Source organism: Oryctolagus cuniculus, chromosome 1 (genome assembly GCF_964237555.1).
Source record: "Oryctolagus cuniculus chromosome 1, mOryCun1.1, whole genome shotgun sequence".
NCBI classification, from domain to species: Eukaryota; Metazoa; Chordata; class Mammalia; order Lagomorpha; family Leporidae; genus Oryctolagus; species Oryctolagus cuniculus.
This window is the reverse complement of record NC_091432.1, coordinates 205,053,447-205,071,863: the sequence shown is the minus strand read 5'-3', so window position 1 is coordinate 205,071,863 and position 18,417 is coordinate 205,053,447. Positions and strand designations below refer to the sequence as shown.

At 40.0% G+C, this 18,417-nt stretch overlaps 1 protein-coding gene and 1 non-coding gene across 7 annotated transcripts in view; both read right to left on the bottom strand.

The window, feature by feature from the left end:
* The window catches only part of PLPPR1 (phospholipid phosphatase related 1), a 347,574-nt gene that overhangs the window by 49,214 nt on the left and 279,943 nt on the right, over window positions 1-18,417 (bottom strand). For 5 of the 6 annotated variants that reach the window (XM_070054945.1, XM_051856156.2, XM_051856161.2 and 2 more), the window contains exon 3: window positions 15,755-15,943. In XM_070054945.1, the coding sequence (XP_069911046.1) occupies window positions 15,755-15,943 (189 nt within the window). The remainder of the gene's footprint in view (window positions 1-15,754; window positions 15,944-18,417) is intronic. The other variant, XM_051856164.2, reaches the window with a different exon arrangement.
* On the bottom strand, window positions 17,582-17,685 carry LOC127485123 (U6 spliceosomal RNA). Its single transcript, XR_007912305.2, has one exon. It is a non-coding gene; the product is annotated as a U6 spliceosomal RNA (small nuclear RNA).

Sequence of the window (18,417 nt, the reverse complement as noted above, 5' to 3'; positions counted from 1 at the left end):
TCTCACATCCTTGCCAATGTCTGTTGTTTCTTTTTGACAATAACAATTCTGAAAGATATTAGGTGATAAATCATTGTTCTTTTCATTTCCCTGGTTAATATTGATTTTAAACATTTTTCACACACTGGTTATTTGTATGTTGTCTTTGAGAATGGTCATTTAGGTCTTTTGCCTAGTTTTAATCAGGTTTTTGTTGTCTTGCTATTGAATTATTTTGAACAGTAACCCTTTAGCAGATGTATGGTTTGAAAATATTTTATCTTAATCTGTAGGTTGTGTGTTAAAACTCAACTGATAATTACCTTTGTTACACAGATGGTTTTAGTTTGATTTTAATCCCATTTCTCCAGTTTGGTTTAGGGTACCCCTGCTCTTGGGTTCACATAAAATAATCGTTGCCCATATCTATGTCATGAAGTTTTCCCTTTGTTTTTTTTTTTTTTTTTTGTGGTCATTTCATTGTTTTGGGTTTTACATTTGGGTTTTTTAACCCATTTTAAACTGATGTCTATATTTGTTGTGAGATAAACGTATTTCATTCCTTTGCATGTAAATATCCAGTTTTCCCGACACCATTTATTGAAGAGATGGTCTTTTTTACACTGTGTTCTTGGCATCTTTGTCAAAAGTCAGTTGGATATAAATGTGTGTATTTATTTTTGGGTTCCCTTTTCTATTTATTGGACAATGTGTCTGTTTTTATGCTGTATTTTTCTTTAACTATTATGGCTTTGCAATATATTTTGATGTCAAGTAGTATGATGGCTCTTTATTCTTTTTGCTCAAGATTGCTTTGATTTGGGGTCTTTAAAGGTTCCATACAATTTAGATTTTTTAATACCTGTGAAGAATATAATTGTCATTCTGATGGGGACTTCATTGGATCTGTAGATCATGTTGGGAAGTGTGGATAATTTTATGCTATTCTTCTAACCTATAAACACAGAATATCTTCCCACTGATGTGTCATCTTCAGTTTTTCATTAATATTTTATGGTTTTCAGTGTACAAATATTTCCCTTCCTTTGTTAAATTTATTCCTAAATATTTTTGTGGTAGGTATAATAAATGCTTGTTTCTCAGGTAGTTCAAGGTTAGTATATAGAAATGCTTTTGATTTTTGTACATTGTTTGTATCTTGCAATTCACTTGTCATTCAAGTAGTTTTTTTGGTGATGTTTGGGTTGTCTATACATAAATTTTTCCTCTTCATAAACAAAACGATCTTAACTTCTTCCTTTGCAATATAAATGCCTTTAATTTCTTCCAATTTCCGAATTGCACTGATTAGGACTTGCAGTACTATATGAATAAGAGTAATGAAAGATAGCATCCTAGTCTTGCTGTATACTTTAGAGGGACAATTTTCAAACATTGAATATGATATTTGATATGAGTTTCCCATGTACGGCCTTTATTGTGTTGAGGCACATTCTGTTTATAAACTGTTGAAGATTGTTTTTTGTTTTATCATGAAAGGGTGTTGACTTACATCAAATGCTTTTTCTGCATCTGTTTAAAGTATATGTCATTTTCCTTCATTCTGTTAATGTGAAATCTTTCATTTATTGTTTTGCATATGTTGAGTCATCCTTGAATTCTTGGGATGAATTCCACTTGAGCATTGTTAATTAGTTTTAATGTGTTGTTGAATTTGTTTGCTAGTATTTTGTTGAAGATTATTTAAAAAAGATTTTATTTATTTGACAGTTACAGACAGTGAGAGAGAGAGACAGAGAAAGGTCTTCCTTCCATTGGTTTACTCCCCAAATGGCCACAATGGCTGGGGCGGTGCTGATCTGAAACCAGGAGCTTCTTCCTGGTCTCACAGGTGGTTGTAGGGGCCCAAATACTTGGGCCATCTTCTACTGCTGTTCCAGGCCACAGCAGAGAGCTGGATTGGAAGAGGAGTAGCTGGGACTAGAACCAGCACCCATATGGGATGCTGGCGCCGCAGGAAGAGGATTAACCTACTGTGCCACAGAGCTGGCCCCTTGTTGAGGATTTTTGTATCTATGTTCATCAAGAGTATTGGCCTGTAGTAGTCCTCCCTCCCCATCTCCCCTTCTCTCCCTGGAACATCCGTATTTGGCTCTGATATCATGGTAGTACTGGTAATTCTAGATTCACAAAATGAGTTTGGAGGTATTCCCCTTTTAGTATTTGTGTGTCTTACTGACTGAACACCAAAAAGGAAACCTGTTGAAGTGAAATGGACACTATGGGAAACAGCATAGCCCTGACTGTTAATGAACAACTTAATACATTATCCCTCTTAGTAGTTTTTTTTGTCTGTTCTACTTAATATGACTGGTTTAATTCTGTAATTAATACACAGTTATTCTTAAGTGTTGAAATTTAACTGAAATGTGATCCCTGTTAAACATAAGAGTAGGAATAAGAGAGGGAAGAGATATATAATTTGGGACATGCTCAAGCTGACTTGCCCCAAATGGTAGAGTTAGAAACATACCAGGGGACTCCAATTTAATCCCATCAAGGTGGCATGTACCAATGCCATCTCACTATTCCAAGTGATCAATTTCAGTTCACAATTGATCATAATGAAAGGACTAAGAGTCAAAGGGAGCACATAAACAAGTCTAGTACCTGCTAACACTAACCGATAGAATAAATAAAGGGGAGAGTGATCCAACATGGGAAGTGAGATACTCAGCAGACTCATAGAATGGCAGATGTCCTAAATAGCACTCTGGCCTCAGAATCAGCCCTAAAGGCATTCAGATCTGGCTGAAAAGCCCATGAGAGTATTTCAGGCATGGAAAGCCAAGATTCTCTGGCAAAAGATCTCTGTGAGTGAGATCTCAGTGGAAAGAACAGGTCTTCAAAGAAGGAGGTACCTTTCTCTGAAGGGAGGAGAGAACCTCCACTTTGACTATGACCTTGTCTAAACAAGATAAGAATCAGAGAACTCAGAGGGCTTCCATAGCCTTGGAAACTCATGACTGGAGCATAGGGAGATTACTGATGCCATAGACAGGAGTGTCAATTGGTAAAGTCAACAACAGGAGTCACTGTGCACTTACTCCTCATGTAGGATCTCTGTCCTTAATGTGCTGTGCATTGAGATTTAATGCTATAACGAGTACTCAAACAATATATTTCACTTTGTGTTTCTATGGGGGTGCAAACTGTTGAAATCTTTACTTAATGCATACTAAACTGATCCTCTGTAAAAAAAAAAAAAAAAAAAAAAAAAGAAACTATCAACTCCCGACTTGACTCTCACTGGGATTAAACATGACAATAGGTCTGATCTGATTCCATCATCTATCATTTTTCACTTTATGTTTCTGTGTGGGAGCAAACTGTTGAAATCCTTACTTAATGTATACTAAGCTGATCTTCTGTATATTAAGATAATCGAAAATGAATCTTGATGTGAATGGAAGGGGAGAGGGAGTGGGAAAGGGGAGGGTTGTGGGTGGGAGGGACGGTATGGGGGGGAAGCCATTGTAATCCATAATTCGTACTTTGGAAATTTATATTCATTAAATAAAAGTTAAAAAAAAGTATTTGTGTGTCTTTACAGGTAAAGTGAGTCTCTCATAGGCAGCATTTAGTTGAGTCTTTTTTTTTTTTTAAACCCAATTAGCCACTCTATGTCTTTTTATTGGTGATTTTTTTTTCATTTACATTTCAGGTAATGACTGATAGGTAAAGTCTTATTGCTGTTTTGAAAGTTATTTTCTAATTGTTTTGTAGATACTCTGTACCTTTCTTCCTCTTTTGCTGTTTTCCTTTGCAGTGAAGTGATTTTCTTTGGTGGTGTGTTTTGATCCCTCGCCTGCATATGCATGCAATGTGTGCTTTTCTTTTGTGGTTATCTTGAGACTTAAAATAACCTGCTATGAGATAACCATTTTAAGCTGACAACAACTTGATTTAAAAAAAAAATAGAGAGAAAGAGAGAGAGAGACACCAAGAAAGAGAGAGATCTTTTATTTGCTGGTTTCATCCCCTAAATGACTACAATAGCCAAGGCTGAGCTAGGCCAAAGTCAGAAACCCGGAACTCCATCTGGGTGTCTCATATAGATATCATGGGCCCAAATATGGGCCATCCTCCACTGTTTTTCCAGGCCACAGCAGAGAGCTGGATTGGAAGAAGAGCAGCCAGGACTAGAACTGGCACCCATATGGGATGCCAGCACAGCAGGCGAAGGATTAACTCACTGCACCACAGCTTCGGCCCTTGTCTTTTATTTTTCAAAGTTTAATTGAAATGTCTGGAAGTAATCTTGTTTGGATTGAATCTCTTTGGAGACTTTTGACCTTTGTACCTAGACATTCACATCTTTCTCCAGGTTTGGAAGGTTTTCCGCTATTATTTCTTTAGATAAATTTTCTGCTCCTTTATATTATCTACCTTTTTAAAATTCTTATGACTTATACATTTGCTCTTTTGACATTGCTCCTTAAATTCTATGAGCTTTTTAAATCCTCTTATTTTCCCCTCTAAAGGCATATTTTCAAATAACCTGCCTTTGAGTTCATATATTCTTTCTTTGGTGGGTCATTTCTATGACTGATACTCTGTATTGGATTTTCAGCTCCAGGATTTTCACTTGATTTATCTTTATGATTTTCATCTTAAAAGGCATAGAGATGGGGAGAGAGAGATCAGTTTTCTATCCTCTGATTTACTTATCAAATACCAAAGGCTGGGTCAGACTAAAGCAAGGAGCCTAGAACTCCATCCAAGTCTCCCACATGGATGGGTGCCCAGGGCCCAGACATTTGAGCCATCATCTGCTGCCTCCTAGTATAGCCAGGATTCATACCAGCACTCTGATAGGTGATGTGGGCATCCAAAGTGATAGCTTAACCCACTGCACACAACACCGACTCCAGTCACTCTCTTGTCTTGGTGTGTGACTTTGAGCATGTAATTGAAATTTTGAGTCAGTTTTTCTTGTTCATTATTTGAACATGAGGATAATTAATATGTCAGAAAACTATCCAGGGAACTAAAAAATGTATGTAAAAGCAGCTATAGATGTTTAATGAATGTTTTCTGCCTTCATTTCCTGGTCTCTCCATGCAAGAATGTGTGTAGGTATAGGAGAAAGGAAGCATTGTACCTAAACCTAGAGTAAGGGAACATAGTGTATATTCCAGCTTGGTTCTACCACAGCCAGGTGTTGGACCTTGGATTGTTTGCTTGACCTCTATTCTCATCTGTCAAATGAAGGAGCTAGATAAGCAGACCTCTAAGGTCTTTTTGGAATTCCAACATTTCTGCCTTTATCATAGGAGCTGACAAGAGAGGGCTCATTAAGGGGAACTGAAATTACATAATTGAGCTTCAGTCTCAGTTCAACCAGTTAGGCTTTCCAGGGCCAGTGTAATTTCTTGAAATGCTTCTTAAGCCATAATTCACTTCTACAATTTCATGTGACTTTGCTTCAGGAAAGATTACTTGGTGGGAGCAAAGTGGATGCAGCCTACCCCAGAGGCATCACATCACTTGATATCTCTGTCACTTTAGTTCTTAAATGACAGTAATGGTTAGTGACCAGATCTTGCCTACTACTCTCTGGGTATTCTATGTCTGACACTAGAAAAGCAAAAGTTCTGTACACACTCTACAAGATTACTAAGTAGCCTCAGAACTCTCAGTCTCTGGGATTTATGATTCTATAGGCATGAGCATTTACAAGAAAGCAGACATGATCTTTATTGTAGATTGTATTTAGAAGTGACCCGTAGCCGGCGCCGTGGCTTACTTGGCTAATCCTCCACCTGCACCGCCGGCACTCCAGGTTCTAGTCCCGATTGGGGTGCTGGATTCTGTCCCAGTTGCTCCTCTTCCAGTCCAGCTCTCTGCTGTGGCCCGGGAAGGCAGTGGAAGATGGCCCAAGTGCGTGGGCCCTGCACCCCATGGGAGACCAGGAGAAGCACCTGGCTCCTGGCTTCGGATTGGTGCAGCACGCTGGCCGTAGCGGTCATTTGGGTGGTGAACCAATGGAAGGAAGACCTTTCTCTCTCTCTCTCTCTCAATCTCTCTCTCAAACTCTGTCAAAAAGAAATGTGACCCTAGAGACTTTAAATGGCAGAGAATACTGCTAGTGCTGTGTCTTCATCTTCTGCTTAATTTTTCTGATGAATACTATCGTCAACTCCAGATCTGCAGAGAGGTTCCGTTCATCTCACTTGCTAAGTTTTGGTTGGTTCAAGAGTTCTTTATTTCTGCTTTATTATACCTGCCTGTAAATGATATAAGTCAGCTCTATATACTTTACATGCCCTTCAAAGCTCCAGGCTGAAATGGAACCTAGGCCACGTGCATGACAGCATTTTAAAAATAATGGAATAACTGGGATCATAAGTGGTTTGTAAAGTGGAACCTCCCTACCAGTCTTGCTTCAGAAGCCCATCTGCCCATTTAGAAGGCTGTATTTAATTGAGAATTGACATAAAGCACAGCACCAAGGTGGTATCATACATTCCCAAAGTATAGTGTGTTTTGGCACTTTTTCTGCACAAGGGAGACAAGAGAAATGGGAATTTTGAATGTAGTATTTTAGGTTACTCATTTTAAAGAAAAAAAGCAGGGTCATTGTTGTGGCACAGCAGACTACAATGCTAGGATCCCACATCAGAGCACTTATACAAGTCCTGGCTGCTCCACTTCCAATCCAGGGCTCTGCTAATGTGAAGCTCCTGGCTTCAGCCTGCCCCAGCTCTGACCATTTCAGTAAACCAACCACTGGGGGAAAGATATCTTTTTGTCTGTCTCTGTTACTCTGCCTTTTGACTAAATAAATCTTCAAGAAAGGCAAAATGCATTAAAATCACCAAATTGACCATCATACATTTAAGGTACATATTTATCTCTTTTAAAAGATTTATTTATTGAGGCAGGTGCCACAGCTCACTAGGCTAATCCTCTGCCTGTGGTGCCGGATTCTGTCCCAGTTGCTCGTCTTTCAGTCCAGCTTTCTGCTGTAGCCCAGGAAGGCATGGAGGATGGCCTAAGTGCTTGGGCCCTGCACCCACATGGGAGACCAGGAGGAAGCACCTGGCTCCTGGCTTCAGATCAGCGCAGCGTGACAGCCATAGTGGCCATTTGGGGGGGGGGGTGTGTGAACCAATGGAAAAAGGAAGACCTTTCTCTCTATCTCTCTCTCACTATCTAACTCTGTCAAAAAATGATTTATTTATTGATTTGAAAGACAGAGTTACAGAGGGAGGGAACTCTTCCACCTGCTGGTCCACTCCTCAAATGGCAGCCACAGTGGGAGCTTGGCAGATCCAAACCCAGGAGCTTCTTCTGGGTCTCTCACGTGGGTTCAAGGGCCCAAGTACTTGGGTCATCTTCCACTGCTCTCCTAGGTACATAAACAGGGAGCTGGATTGGAAATGCAGCAGCCAGGACTTGAACTGCAGGTGGTGGCTTTACCCAACATGCCACAGTGCTGGCCCTACACAATAATCTCTTCATCAAGCTCTTAACCTAATAATTTAGTCTTCACTCTTTTTTTTTAAACTTTTATTTAGTAAATATAAATTTCCAAAGTACAGTTTATGGATTACATTGGCTTTCCCCCTCATAATTTCCCTCCATCTCCTGTTCCCTCTCCCATTCCATTCACATCAAGATTCATTTTCAATTATCTTTATATACAGAATATCGATTTAGTGTATATTAAGTAAAGATTTCATCCGTTTGCACCCACACAGAAACACAAAGTGTAAAATACTGTTTGAGTACTAGTTATAGCATTACTTCACATTGGACAACACATTAAGGACAGATCCCATATGAGAAGTAAGTACACAGTGACTCCTGTTGTTGACGTAACAATTTGACACTCTTGTTTATAGCGTCAGTAATCTCCCTAGGCTCTAATGATGAGTTGCCAAGGCTATGGAAGCCTTTTGAGTTTGCTGACTTCGATCTTGTTCTGACAAGGTCATAGTCAAAGTGGAAGTTCTCTCCTCCCTTCAGAGAAAGGTACCTCCTTCTTTGATGGCCCATTCTTTCCACTGGGATCTCACTCGCAGAGATCTTTCATTTAGGTCTTCCTTTTTTTTTTCCAGAGTGTCTTGGCTTTCCATGCCTAAAATACTCTCATTGGCTCTTCAGCCAGATCCGAATGCCTTAAGGGCTGATTCTGAGGCCAGAGTGCTATTTAGGACATCTGCCATTCTATGAGTTTGCTGTGTATCCCACTTCCCATGATGGATCGTTCTCTCCCTTTTTGATTCTATCACTTAGTATTAGCAGACTCTAGTCTTGTTTGTGTGATCCCTTTGACTCTTAGACCTATCAGTGTGATCAACTGTGAACTGAAATTGATCACTTGGACTAGTGAGATGGCATTGGTACATGCCACCTTGATGGGATTGTATTGGAATCCCCTGGCACGTTTCTAACTCCACCATTTGGGGAAAGTCCGATTGAGCATGTCCCAAATTGTACATCTCTTCCCTCTCTTATTCCCACTCTTATATTTGACAGGGATCACTTTTCAGTTAAAATTTAAACACCTAAGAATAATTGTGTGTTAATTACAGAGTTCAACCAATAGTACTAGAACAAAACAAAAATACTAAAATGGATAAAGTATTACATTGTACATCAACAGTCAGGACAAGAGCTGATCAAGTCACTGTTTCTCATAGTGTCCATTTCACTTCAACAGGTTTCCATTTTGGTGCTTGGTTAGTTGTCACCGATCAGGGAGAACATATGATATTTGTCCCTTTGGGACTGGCTTAATTCACTCAGCATGTTTTCCAGATTCCTCCATCTTGTTGCAAATGACCGGATTTCACTGTTTTTGACTGCTGTCTAGTATTCTATAGAGTACATGTCCCATAATTTCTTTATCCAGTCTACTGTTGATGGGCATTTGGGTTGGTTCCAGGTCTTCGCTATTGTGAATTGAGCTGCAATAAACACTAATGTGCAGACAGCTTGTTTGTTTGCCAATTTCATTTCCTTTGGGTAAATTCCAAGGAGTGGGATGGCTGGGTTGTATGGTAGGGTTATATTCAGGTTTCTGAGGAATCTCCAGACTGACTTCCATAGTGGCTTAACCAGTTTGCATTCCCACCAACAATGGGTTAGTGTCCCTTTTCCCCCACATTCTCTCCAGCATCTATTGTTGGTAGATTTCTGAATGTGAGCCATTCTAACTGGTGTGAGGTGAAACCTCATTGTGGTTTTGATTTGCATTTCCCTGATTGCTAGTGATCTTGAACATTTTTTTCATGTGCCCGTTGGTCATTTGGATTTCCTCTTTTGAAAAATGTCTATTGAGGTCCTTGGCCCATCTCTTAAGTGGGTTGTTTGTTTTGATCTTGTGGAGTTTCTTGATTTCTTTGTAGATTCTGGTTATCAACCCTTTATCTGTTGCATAGTTTGCAAATATTTTTTCCCATTCTGTCCGTTGCCTCTTCACTTTCCTGACTGTTTCTTTTGAAGTACAGAAACTTCTCAATTTGATGCAATCCCAAATGTTAATTTTGGCTTTGACTGCTTGTGCCTCTTGGGTCTCCACTCTTTAAAAGTGGCATTTCAAAGGTTGGAAGCATCTCTCTGTGGAGTAGTTTCAGGGAGAAAAATAATCTATGAAGGAGATTTGGGGCACTATGGGCAGAAAATGGGGAAACTGGGCATATTAGCAACCAAGGAAGCACAATCATGGTGAATTTTTTAAAGGAAGTTACATGGTAATGTTCAAAAAGGAAAAAGATGGGAATCAAAATGTTAAAAGGCATTTCAACAGATGAAGTTGTTCAGAGCCTGAAAGAGGCAGATTATAAGGTAGGACAATGTCTCCTTGGCTTTAGCAGCTGACCCTGTCAGCCAGTCAATAGTCTAGCATGAGAGAGAGACCACTTGGTGATCTGCACTGATTTTATATTTTTTTGGTAAGTACTTACTGTTCAGAAACCCCCAAATGATGATTCACAATTTCCACCAAATTGTGCTTTTTTATCAAATTGCTTTTCTCTTCCTTCCCTAGGAAATTCTAGGTGAGTCTTTAATATGCATGCATGTCCACTTGCATGCAAACTGCAAGCTATTTCAATTCTCTTGGGTTGGAAGTCAAATGTTCTGCTACTTGGATCCTAAATACTCCCCCTGTTACTTCATTGTGAGACCAAGAAAAAAGGTTCAATAGCTATTTTCTCATGCCTTGTGCCTCTGGGGCTGAGTCAAATAAGGGTAAATCAGATTCTCCACCAAGTAAATCCTCTTATCCAAACAGGCTCCCTCCCTTTGACTCTGAGTATATAAAGTTATTCAGAAGGCCCAAGGCAGTCGTTAGCCAAGGTTTCCAGGTGGTCAGACTATACCCTGAAGATTTCTTTGAAGCACGGGATACCACTTTTAATAGTTCTGGACATGATAAATCCCATATGTTCTAACTTTTCCTAAAGAACTGGGACAGCAATGGCCTTGGCCCTATGCAGTTTATCCCACGTGGCCTTCTATCGACATGATGCTGATTTTTTCTGACAACAGAGCACAAACAGAGAAATAAGAAATGACAGGTTTGACACACAAGTAGAATTTCTTTCCTTCATGCCTTTCCTGTGCATCTATGCAGTTGTGAATGCGGTTTGTTAATGCTCAGCTACAGAGACATACAGCAATGTAGGGTGCGAGGTTCCTCCATAGTTAACGTGCTTGAGAATGCAAAGAAAACCAAGGACAAGTTCAAGGTAAGATTGAGTCCTTTCCTCATTACACTCCAGAAGACAATAGGGACAGTTTTAAGGACTAAAAATCCAGTTCTGTGAAACATTTTGCCAGGCACAGAGGTTTAACATTGAACTCCAGAAAAAAGAAGTTGTGATTTGGGAGTTGGGACTCAACCATGTACAGCATTCTAATCAGAATGTTCCTCTCTCAGTTCTCAAGGAATATGAGAACTAGAAGGATTTAGAAATAATTTAGCAGACCCTCTCCTTTCCCACAGAGGGAACACAACACACCAGCGGGCGCATGATTACTAGGGTCAGAGCCATTACTAGGACCTGGGCTGCTTATGGCAGACCAACTCAAAGAGCAGACAAGTGCTTCCGGAGCATAAAGAAGGATGCACACTGGAAGCAGGGGTGTGTGCTGATGTGGGCACTGGGGATCTGCACCCCAGGGGTCCAGCAAAGGCTGCTCTTGGATGAATCATACCTCACAAGGATGAGGCAGAAGAAGTGACACGGGTCCTTGACCCTGAGGAAATTTCCATGAGCATCAGAAGAGCTCTGCTTCCTGCTCTGCTGATGCTCATTTATTTCTAGATCTTGAGGAAAGATGAGGCACCGCTAGCAGTGTTGCTAGGCCACACCACTCTGTGCCATTAACCCATCACCTGGAATCAGCCCATGCTGCTATGGCATGGGGGTGGGGAGTGAAAATGGGATAAATGGGTGGCTGTCATCCAATCATGTTAACTACTGAAACCTTCAGCAATCCACTTAACCTGGTTGAGTCTCAATGCAAAAACAAGGGTGTTAGACCACACACTATCTCTGTTTTGATGTCCTTTTTTATGTCACTGAGCTATTTCAAAGATAAGTTAAGCAATGACTGCAGAATATATGTAAACTATAAGGTTTATTCTCACCGTTATGTTGTATGAGATATTCCTCAGTGCACATTTTGAAAGCTTGTCAGCATTACTGATCACATTTTTCACCCCCAGAGAAGCTGATGAATGCAAAAGCTGAATCAGGGTTTCACAACTGAGACACAGGAAGAGCAGCAGGTTCTTAATGTTCCACTCAGTGACCATGAACCACAACCTGTAGGCTTCTAACTGCAGCACTTGACCCACACTTCAGTTTGTATCATTTGGGGAAAATGAATCAAACGAAGAGACAAGATCAAAAGCCATAACAGCCTGAGGAAGTTTCTGATGGAAGTCTTAGAATAAAAGTAGATCTATTTTTGCCCAGATATAGGAGAAAATTCTTCACAAAGTGTTAATTTTCTGTTTTCGTCTTTTGGGTGTACATGTTTTGCTAATGAGATTTGAAAATGGCAATTCTAATAATTAAAATCTGTCCATTTCATAAAATTCTTGGCAATATTTGAGTATACATTTTGTTTTAAAATACTAGTTTAAAATAACACACACATATATATATATTCATGTAGAATTTAGAAGGAAATCATAATATAAAAAAGAGGGAAAATATAACATTAGCATTCAGAGATAATAGCATAAAACGTTTAGTATAATTCTTTCTAGTCTTTCTATATAATTATGTATTTGGAATTACACTTCCAACACCCACAGGGTATCTTCTTAGGGTTTATTAAATATTCAGAGCCGCAGACAACCACAGGCTATATTTGACAACAGTCCATGTGGAATGAACCACAGCCTGCCAGCAGGGTAGCATTAGTCATTGCTCTTGGGCTGGTGTGCTTGCAGTGGGCCAGCAGAGCAGTTTAGTTCAAGTACATGGAGACTACATACAATCAAAGGATGTGGCTTAAGAACCACATGCCCTCGAGGACACAATATGTGGTGTAGGAACTCCACAGGCATGGTTTCCAAGGTCCCACAATAGACAAGCCAAGGTCACAGTCACTGCAGTTGTAGGCCATAGCCTGGCACTCCCTCAGGTCATGATAGGTTTCTGAGAACAGAAGTAATTTACCAACCAGGGTTGATTTTGCTAGTGATATAGTTATCTTTTTCTAAAGAAATTAAGATAATTTTATAGAACAGAAAGATTTTATGTATAAGACTATATGCAGTTTTTGGCTTTAAAAAAACTAAAGACATAAGCAGGTTTCAATCATTTAAGATGTTTAAAAAATGTGACTGTCCTATAATGTATTTAACCAATTCTTCAGCATTGTGTATTTAGCTAGTTCCAAGGCTTTCACCATTAAAATTAAACAAAGCTTTGTGCTTGTATAAAGTGCTGACCATTTCCTTAATGCAAAATACAGGGAAAGGAATTAATGATAGTGCCTGAAGTTTATAAAGCTCTTAATACATCTTTGACAGGCCAGTCTTCAGAAAGAATAAATCAGTTTCCACTTGACTAGAATTGTATGAAAGGTCTGTGCCTTCAACAACGTGGACTCTGTTCCCTGAAAACAGTTGCCAATTTTATTTTTCTTTGCTGGTGAATTTAGAAATGGTTATGTTCACAGGATATTTATTGTTTTATGAGTTGTCTATTCTTGTCCTTTATTTCACTTTGGGAAGCTCATCTTTTTTTCTATTAAGGATGTTTACACCTGAGCCTCAGCTGCCACAAACATTTGTGTAGTCTTCATTTACTTTTCTTGAGATAGAAATTTTTAATTTGGTAGATAAATCCACCAGTCCCTTTTTATATGCTTGTATCAATATTCCTAAAGAGAGACTCATTATTATGGAAGATATTTTCACTTTTGTGGGTATTTATGTGGACCTTCTAAGTGTTTAGACTCTGGTTTTATAATATGCATCTAAGAGCCTTCCACTTATTTTTAGCCTCTGGAACATTTTCTATCATTTGAGACTTTTTTATTCCTGGAAACTGGAACAGCTATGTTTCCTTAATACTATTTTTGATATAAATTTTAGACATGTTTAGAATTTTATTCTATTGGTTACTCATCTATGCTATATCATTTTAAGGCATTATTAGTAAGTTCTATGTTCACAGAATACTTTTTTGAGATAAGCATTTGTTGGCATAGAATTATTTTTTAAAAGATTTATTTGTTTAAAAGAGTTACGCAGAGAAAGAGAGGTCTTCCATCCGATGTTTCACTCCCTAATTGACCGGAACTGCACCAATCTGAAGCCAGGAGCCAGGAGCTTCTCCCATGCAGGTACAGGGGCCCAAGGACTTGGGCCATCTTCTACTGCTTTTCCGGTGTTGGCATAGAATTGTACAATTTGGACATAATGTAGAGTTTCAGGGGTTTAAAAAGTTCATGGAAAATGTACATTATCCACAAACCTGCTAAAGCCCCCTCATATTTCTGCTTATATATTCTTTTATATATATTTTCCCTCCTGACTAGTAGGGAAAAATTTAAAAAAGAAAACAGTATATATTTTGCTTTTCAAAGAATTATACTGTCTTCTGGTTCTAATTTTCTGCTCATATTTTTTCTCAGATTGTTTTTACATGGGAACAAAAATCTCTGTAATCACAAAAAGTAATTAGAGGAAAACCTAGGCAGGGATAAATGGTATTTCCTTGGTCGAGGAAGATGGGTTAGTAGTCAACAGGTCACTCTGAGAAGCACATCTGAATATGTAGGAAAAGGATGGGCCAAGGAGATGGGGACAAACTAGGATCCATTCCCAGCCGAAGTCCTTTGTTTCCAGGTAGAACCAGCATCAAACCAAGAGGTCAGATTGGGTTCTATCTGGAAGAGTTTCCTTCTGAGGCGCATGGAAGGACATCTTCTATGCTTTATTCCCACTGTGGTGAGAAGGGGAAAGGGGGTAAGGGGTTAACCTTCTTCTGGCACGAGGGCACACCTCCCATTTCTCTAGAACCGTGCAGAAATCTTCCGGGGCTTCGCAGTGGGATTTCCTCTGCTGATGAAGAGGGCTGCTCATTGATCCCAGCGAGTGAAACAATGGTTTCCAGCTTTGTTCCTCCGTTTCCCCCATTTTGTCTGCAAGGGGTCAGTCCAGTGACTCGCCATGCTATCTCACGTGGCAGCCTTTCAGTGCTAACCTTAGTTCTCCCAGCATAGTCTTACCATTAAAGGTGTGTGTGGGGGGGGAGTGCTGTGCTGAGCCTGGGATCAACGGTTTAAATGAATTTAAAGTATTATGACTTACTATCATTCATACAATTTCTCTTCAAAATTCTATTACGTTTCTCAACTTAAGAGAAGTGAAACAGTGGCATAGAAAATAGCATTTGAACTGAAAGTCTAAACATTCGGTCTATTCCCCAGCATGTCAGGCAGTACTTTTAGTATGGCCACAAATTAGAGTGGAGGGCAGGCAGGGGAGGAGGCATATAGTAGAAGAGAAAGGAGGGAATGGTATCTGGGATTACATCTGAACTAATCTGACCTTTATCACCTTTGGACACAGAGAAGTTTATCATAAAATTCCTAGTTAAAAAACACAAAATGTCTAAACATTAGATCACTTGACCAGCAAACACAGGTGTGTAAATTTTATAGTCTTAAAACAGCCTCCCTAGATGACTGGCTTTTTTTTTTTTTTTTTTTTTTTTTTTTTTTTGCCTCCTGAGAGATGGAATGAATGATGGTAAAGTTGCAATTGAATTGAATGTGAGGTAACCTCAACAGAGCCAGCAGACCCTAGGTCAAGGGATTTCTCCTAGCCTGACCTCACTGGAGGTTCAGTCAGGGCAGTGTGCGATCCAGCTGGGGGCTTCTGCTCCACTCTGCGCTGTCTTAAGGTCAATGCCAGCACTTTCATGCAGGATCTGTTCTGAACATACACAAAAACCACGGCACATTTGTTCAAGAGTACAGATGCTGTTTCTAATGTGTTATTCAATCATGCCTGTTGATGTATGACATTCATTGAGGCTTAAAAAGAAAATGTATTAATTCAGACATCCAAAGCAAAGGCCACCTATAAAGGACAAGACCCACTGTAAGTGAGGTTTCATGCCGAGCTCTGCTTTGTTTTGGTTGAAACAGGATATCGCTGATAAGGCTGCTGGTGAATGCTTAGGACAGGAGGGAAGAGGAGAAAAAGCAGACAGGAGATATTCGTTGGTAGCAGACGATAAAGAAGGAAATCTGTTTCTGTACTTACAATAGCAGTTGGAGTGGCGGCCAGCACGCAATAGAGCACCAGAGGGGTGATGAAGCTTTCTTCCTCTGTCCCGGGATAAGGCTTCATTAAGTCTCCGTCCTGACAGAAGAATCCTTGGATATGCACCTGAAAAGTGTCAGTGCATTCGAAGTAGTAGGCAAGCAGCACTGTCCCAGCCATGATGACAAGCTGAAAATACAGCATGGCCACACAGAGACATTAGCAGGGCTTCGGGGCAGCACTTGCCCCTCAGAGCACACTCCCTCCATCACCCAGCAGCTCTCCTAGCGCTGACATTAGCGAGTGCATGCGTGCCTGGCTCAGTACGCTCCAGAGCAGTGTGCCTGCCTGCCAACATCTGTTACCGAAACCTTCCAGCAAATAATGAGCAGCTTCCATCTGAAACGCAGAGCACAGACTCGTAGACACTTCAGCTTCTGCAGCTACCCTCCTGGAGGAGCATGGGAACCAAGGCCAAAGGGCAGCGGCAGAAGAGTTGGCAAGACAGAGGTGTGAGATCGGATCTTGAAAATCTCATGAAATGTTACAGGAAGACTTACTGTAGATGATGTTAAAGGCGAATGAACAAATGAATGAACAAGAAAACTAAAGCCTTAGAAGGGTTAAGAGAAAAGTTCGGAACCACACCCTGAATTCCTGGCAGCTATTCTGCAACAGCAGTCATTGCTTTTGCAGGTGGAAAGCATTTTAGAACAGGGTAAATCAAAAATTTTGCTGATAATTGCATATTATAAGATTTAGACATAAAAAGAGACAAAATAATCCTTTCAGTTTAGACTCTGAAGTTTTTTTAATAGTTATAATAGAGTTGAGGAGATATGGAAATACAACATTGTTTTTCTTATTCATATTTGGGAAATCTGAAAATGCCAGATAACCTAGCGATAAAGGCAGATAGAAAACCAGGTCTTCATGGGAATACACGCAGCAAGAAATCCAGAAGTTCTTCCAATCCAAAGCCTTTACTCCATGGACGAGGAGACTGAGGCCCAGAAAATGGACTGGACCACCATGGACGATACAGCGAGTAAACCAAACATGTGCTTACACTTGTAAAACAGACTAAATTGTAGAGAATATATTTTCTAATGCTGATTTGTTTATAAGTACCAAAGTCATCATGGGAGAAAAACCTGAACTTGGAAAGATATCTTAATCTAAGTATGGCTCAAAATATTGTTATTTAGAAGTTCAATGAGGGCAGGGAGGGGAAAACCACAGTATTTTCAGGGCTTAGAAAATCTAACATTTTATTCCAGTCCAGGAATGACTAACCCAAGATGACACAGCTGGTTAGTGTTAGGACTGGAAACCCATATTTCCTGATCTGCAGGACAAAACCAAAAAATCATCTGGAAGAGAAGATCAAAGCTGCATTGCACTCAAAAGGCAGGAGAGAAGTGAGGGAGGCGAAGTAGCTCAAAGGCAGAACACAGAGGTGCTGCTTGGACTTCTCACCCATTTTCTTAGCCCTTATTTTCCCCTAACACTACTGAGGCACAGCCTCACACCCTGCCCAAATACCCGTTCTAGAACCAGCCTCTGCTTGCAGAATAACACCTGTGTAATTCCTCTCCACTATAGGAGGAAGCACCATTTTCATCTGGATTCACACTCTTTTGATGCCTGCCTTTTTTGACTCAGAAATCCTTCAAGTTTCCTGGTTGTAATATGTCTAACTACCCTATGTAAAAGTCTTCAGCCTTAAAGGTCTTTGCTGTATCTGTTATCACCTTCCCCTTCATTATAGGTTGGTCACAGATCATCTTCTCTATTACTATCCCTTGTCCCAGAACTGTTTCTGGCAATATAAGGACAAGCTTCTTCTAGTATCTGGCATTTCTTGCCCAAGGGCCATGCTGATCTTCTCTGGATCGTTCCAATTTTAGTAGATATCTGGCATTTCTATCCAGTGGACCACAGTGACTCTATCATGAATTTCTCACCATCCACTTATCTTTAGACGCTCTCATTTTTCCAGGCCTGAAATTGCTCATTGGTACTGCATATAAGTCACTGTGTAATCCATTTCTTGTTAGTATAATGAAACATCTGAGGTGGGCTACTTTAAAAGGAAGAGTTTTATTTTGACTCATGCTTCTGGAGGTGCCAGGTCTAAGGGTATGTTGGTCTCCTCTCCTTCTGCTTATAAACCCACCAGGATTACTGCACTGACCTTACCTAATCCTAATGTCTTCCCAGAGGCCATAGCTCTAAACATTATAGCTAAATTAAGTCACCACCCTTTTATTTAATAACAATGGGGAGTAAATTTTAAAACGTGAAGCCTGGGAGGCTCACACCGCTCACCAGTGTTCATGCCCCCTATCCCTGCTATTTCAAGTATTTTGTTTATTTATTTATTGTCCTCCTAACAATAAGGAGAAACTTTATAGGAGTATATTTCCTATATGACAAAGACAGGGGCTTCAGTATTGCCCTTGCTAAAGATGGTTTTGGCTATAGACAGTTTTTTTAAAAAACTCCTTGGCTTTGACTTTTAAATAAATTTTTAAAAAAATCATTATAAAGTCACAGTTAGAGAGATCTTCTATCTGCTGTTTCACTCTCCAAATGGCCACAATGGCCAGGGCAGGGCTAGGCTGAAGCCAGGAACTTCTTTCAGGTTTTCCACATGGGTA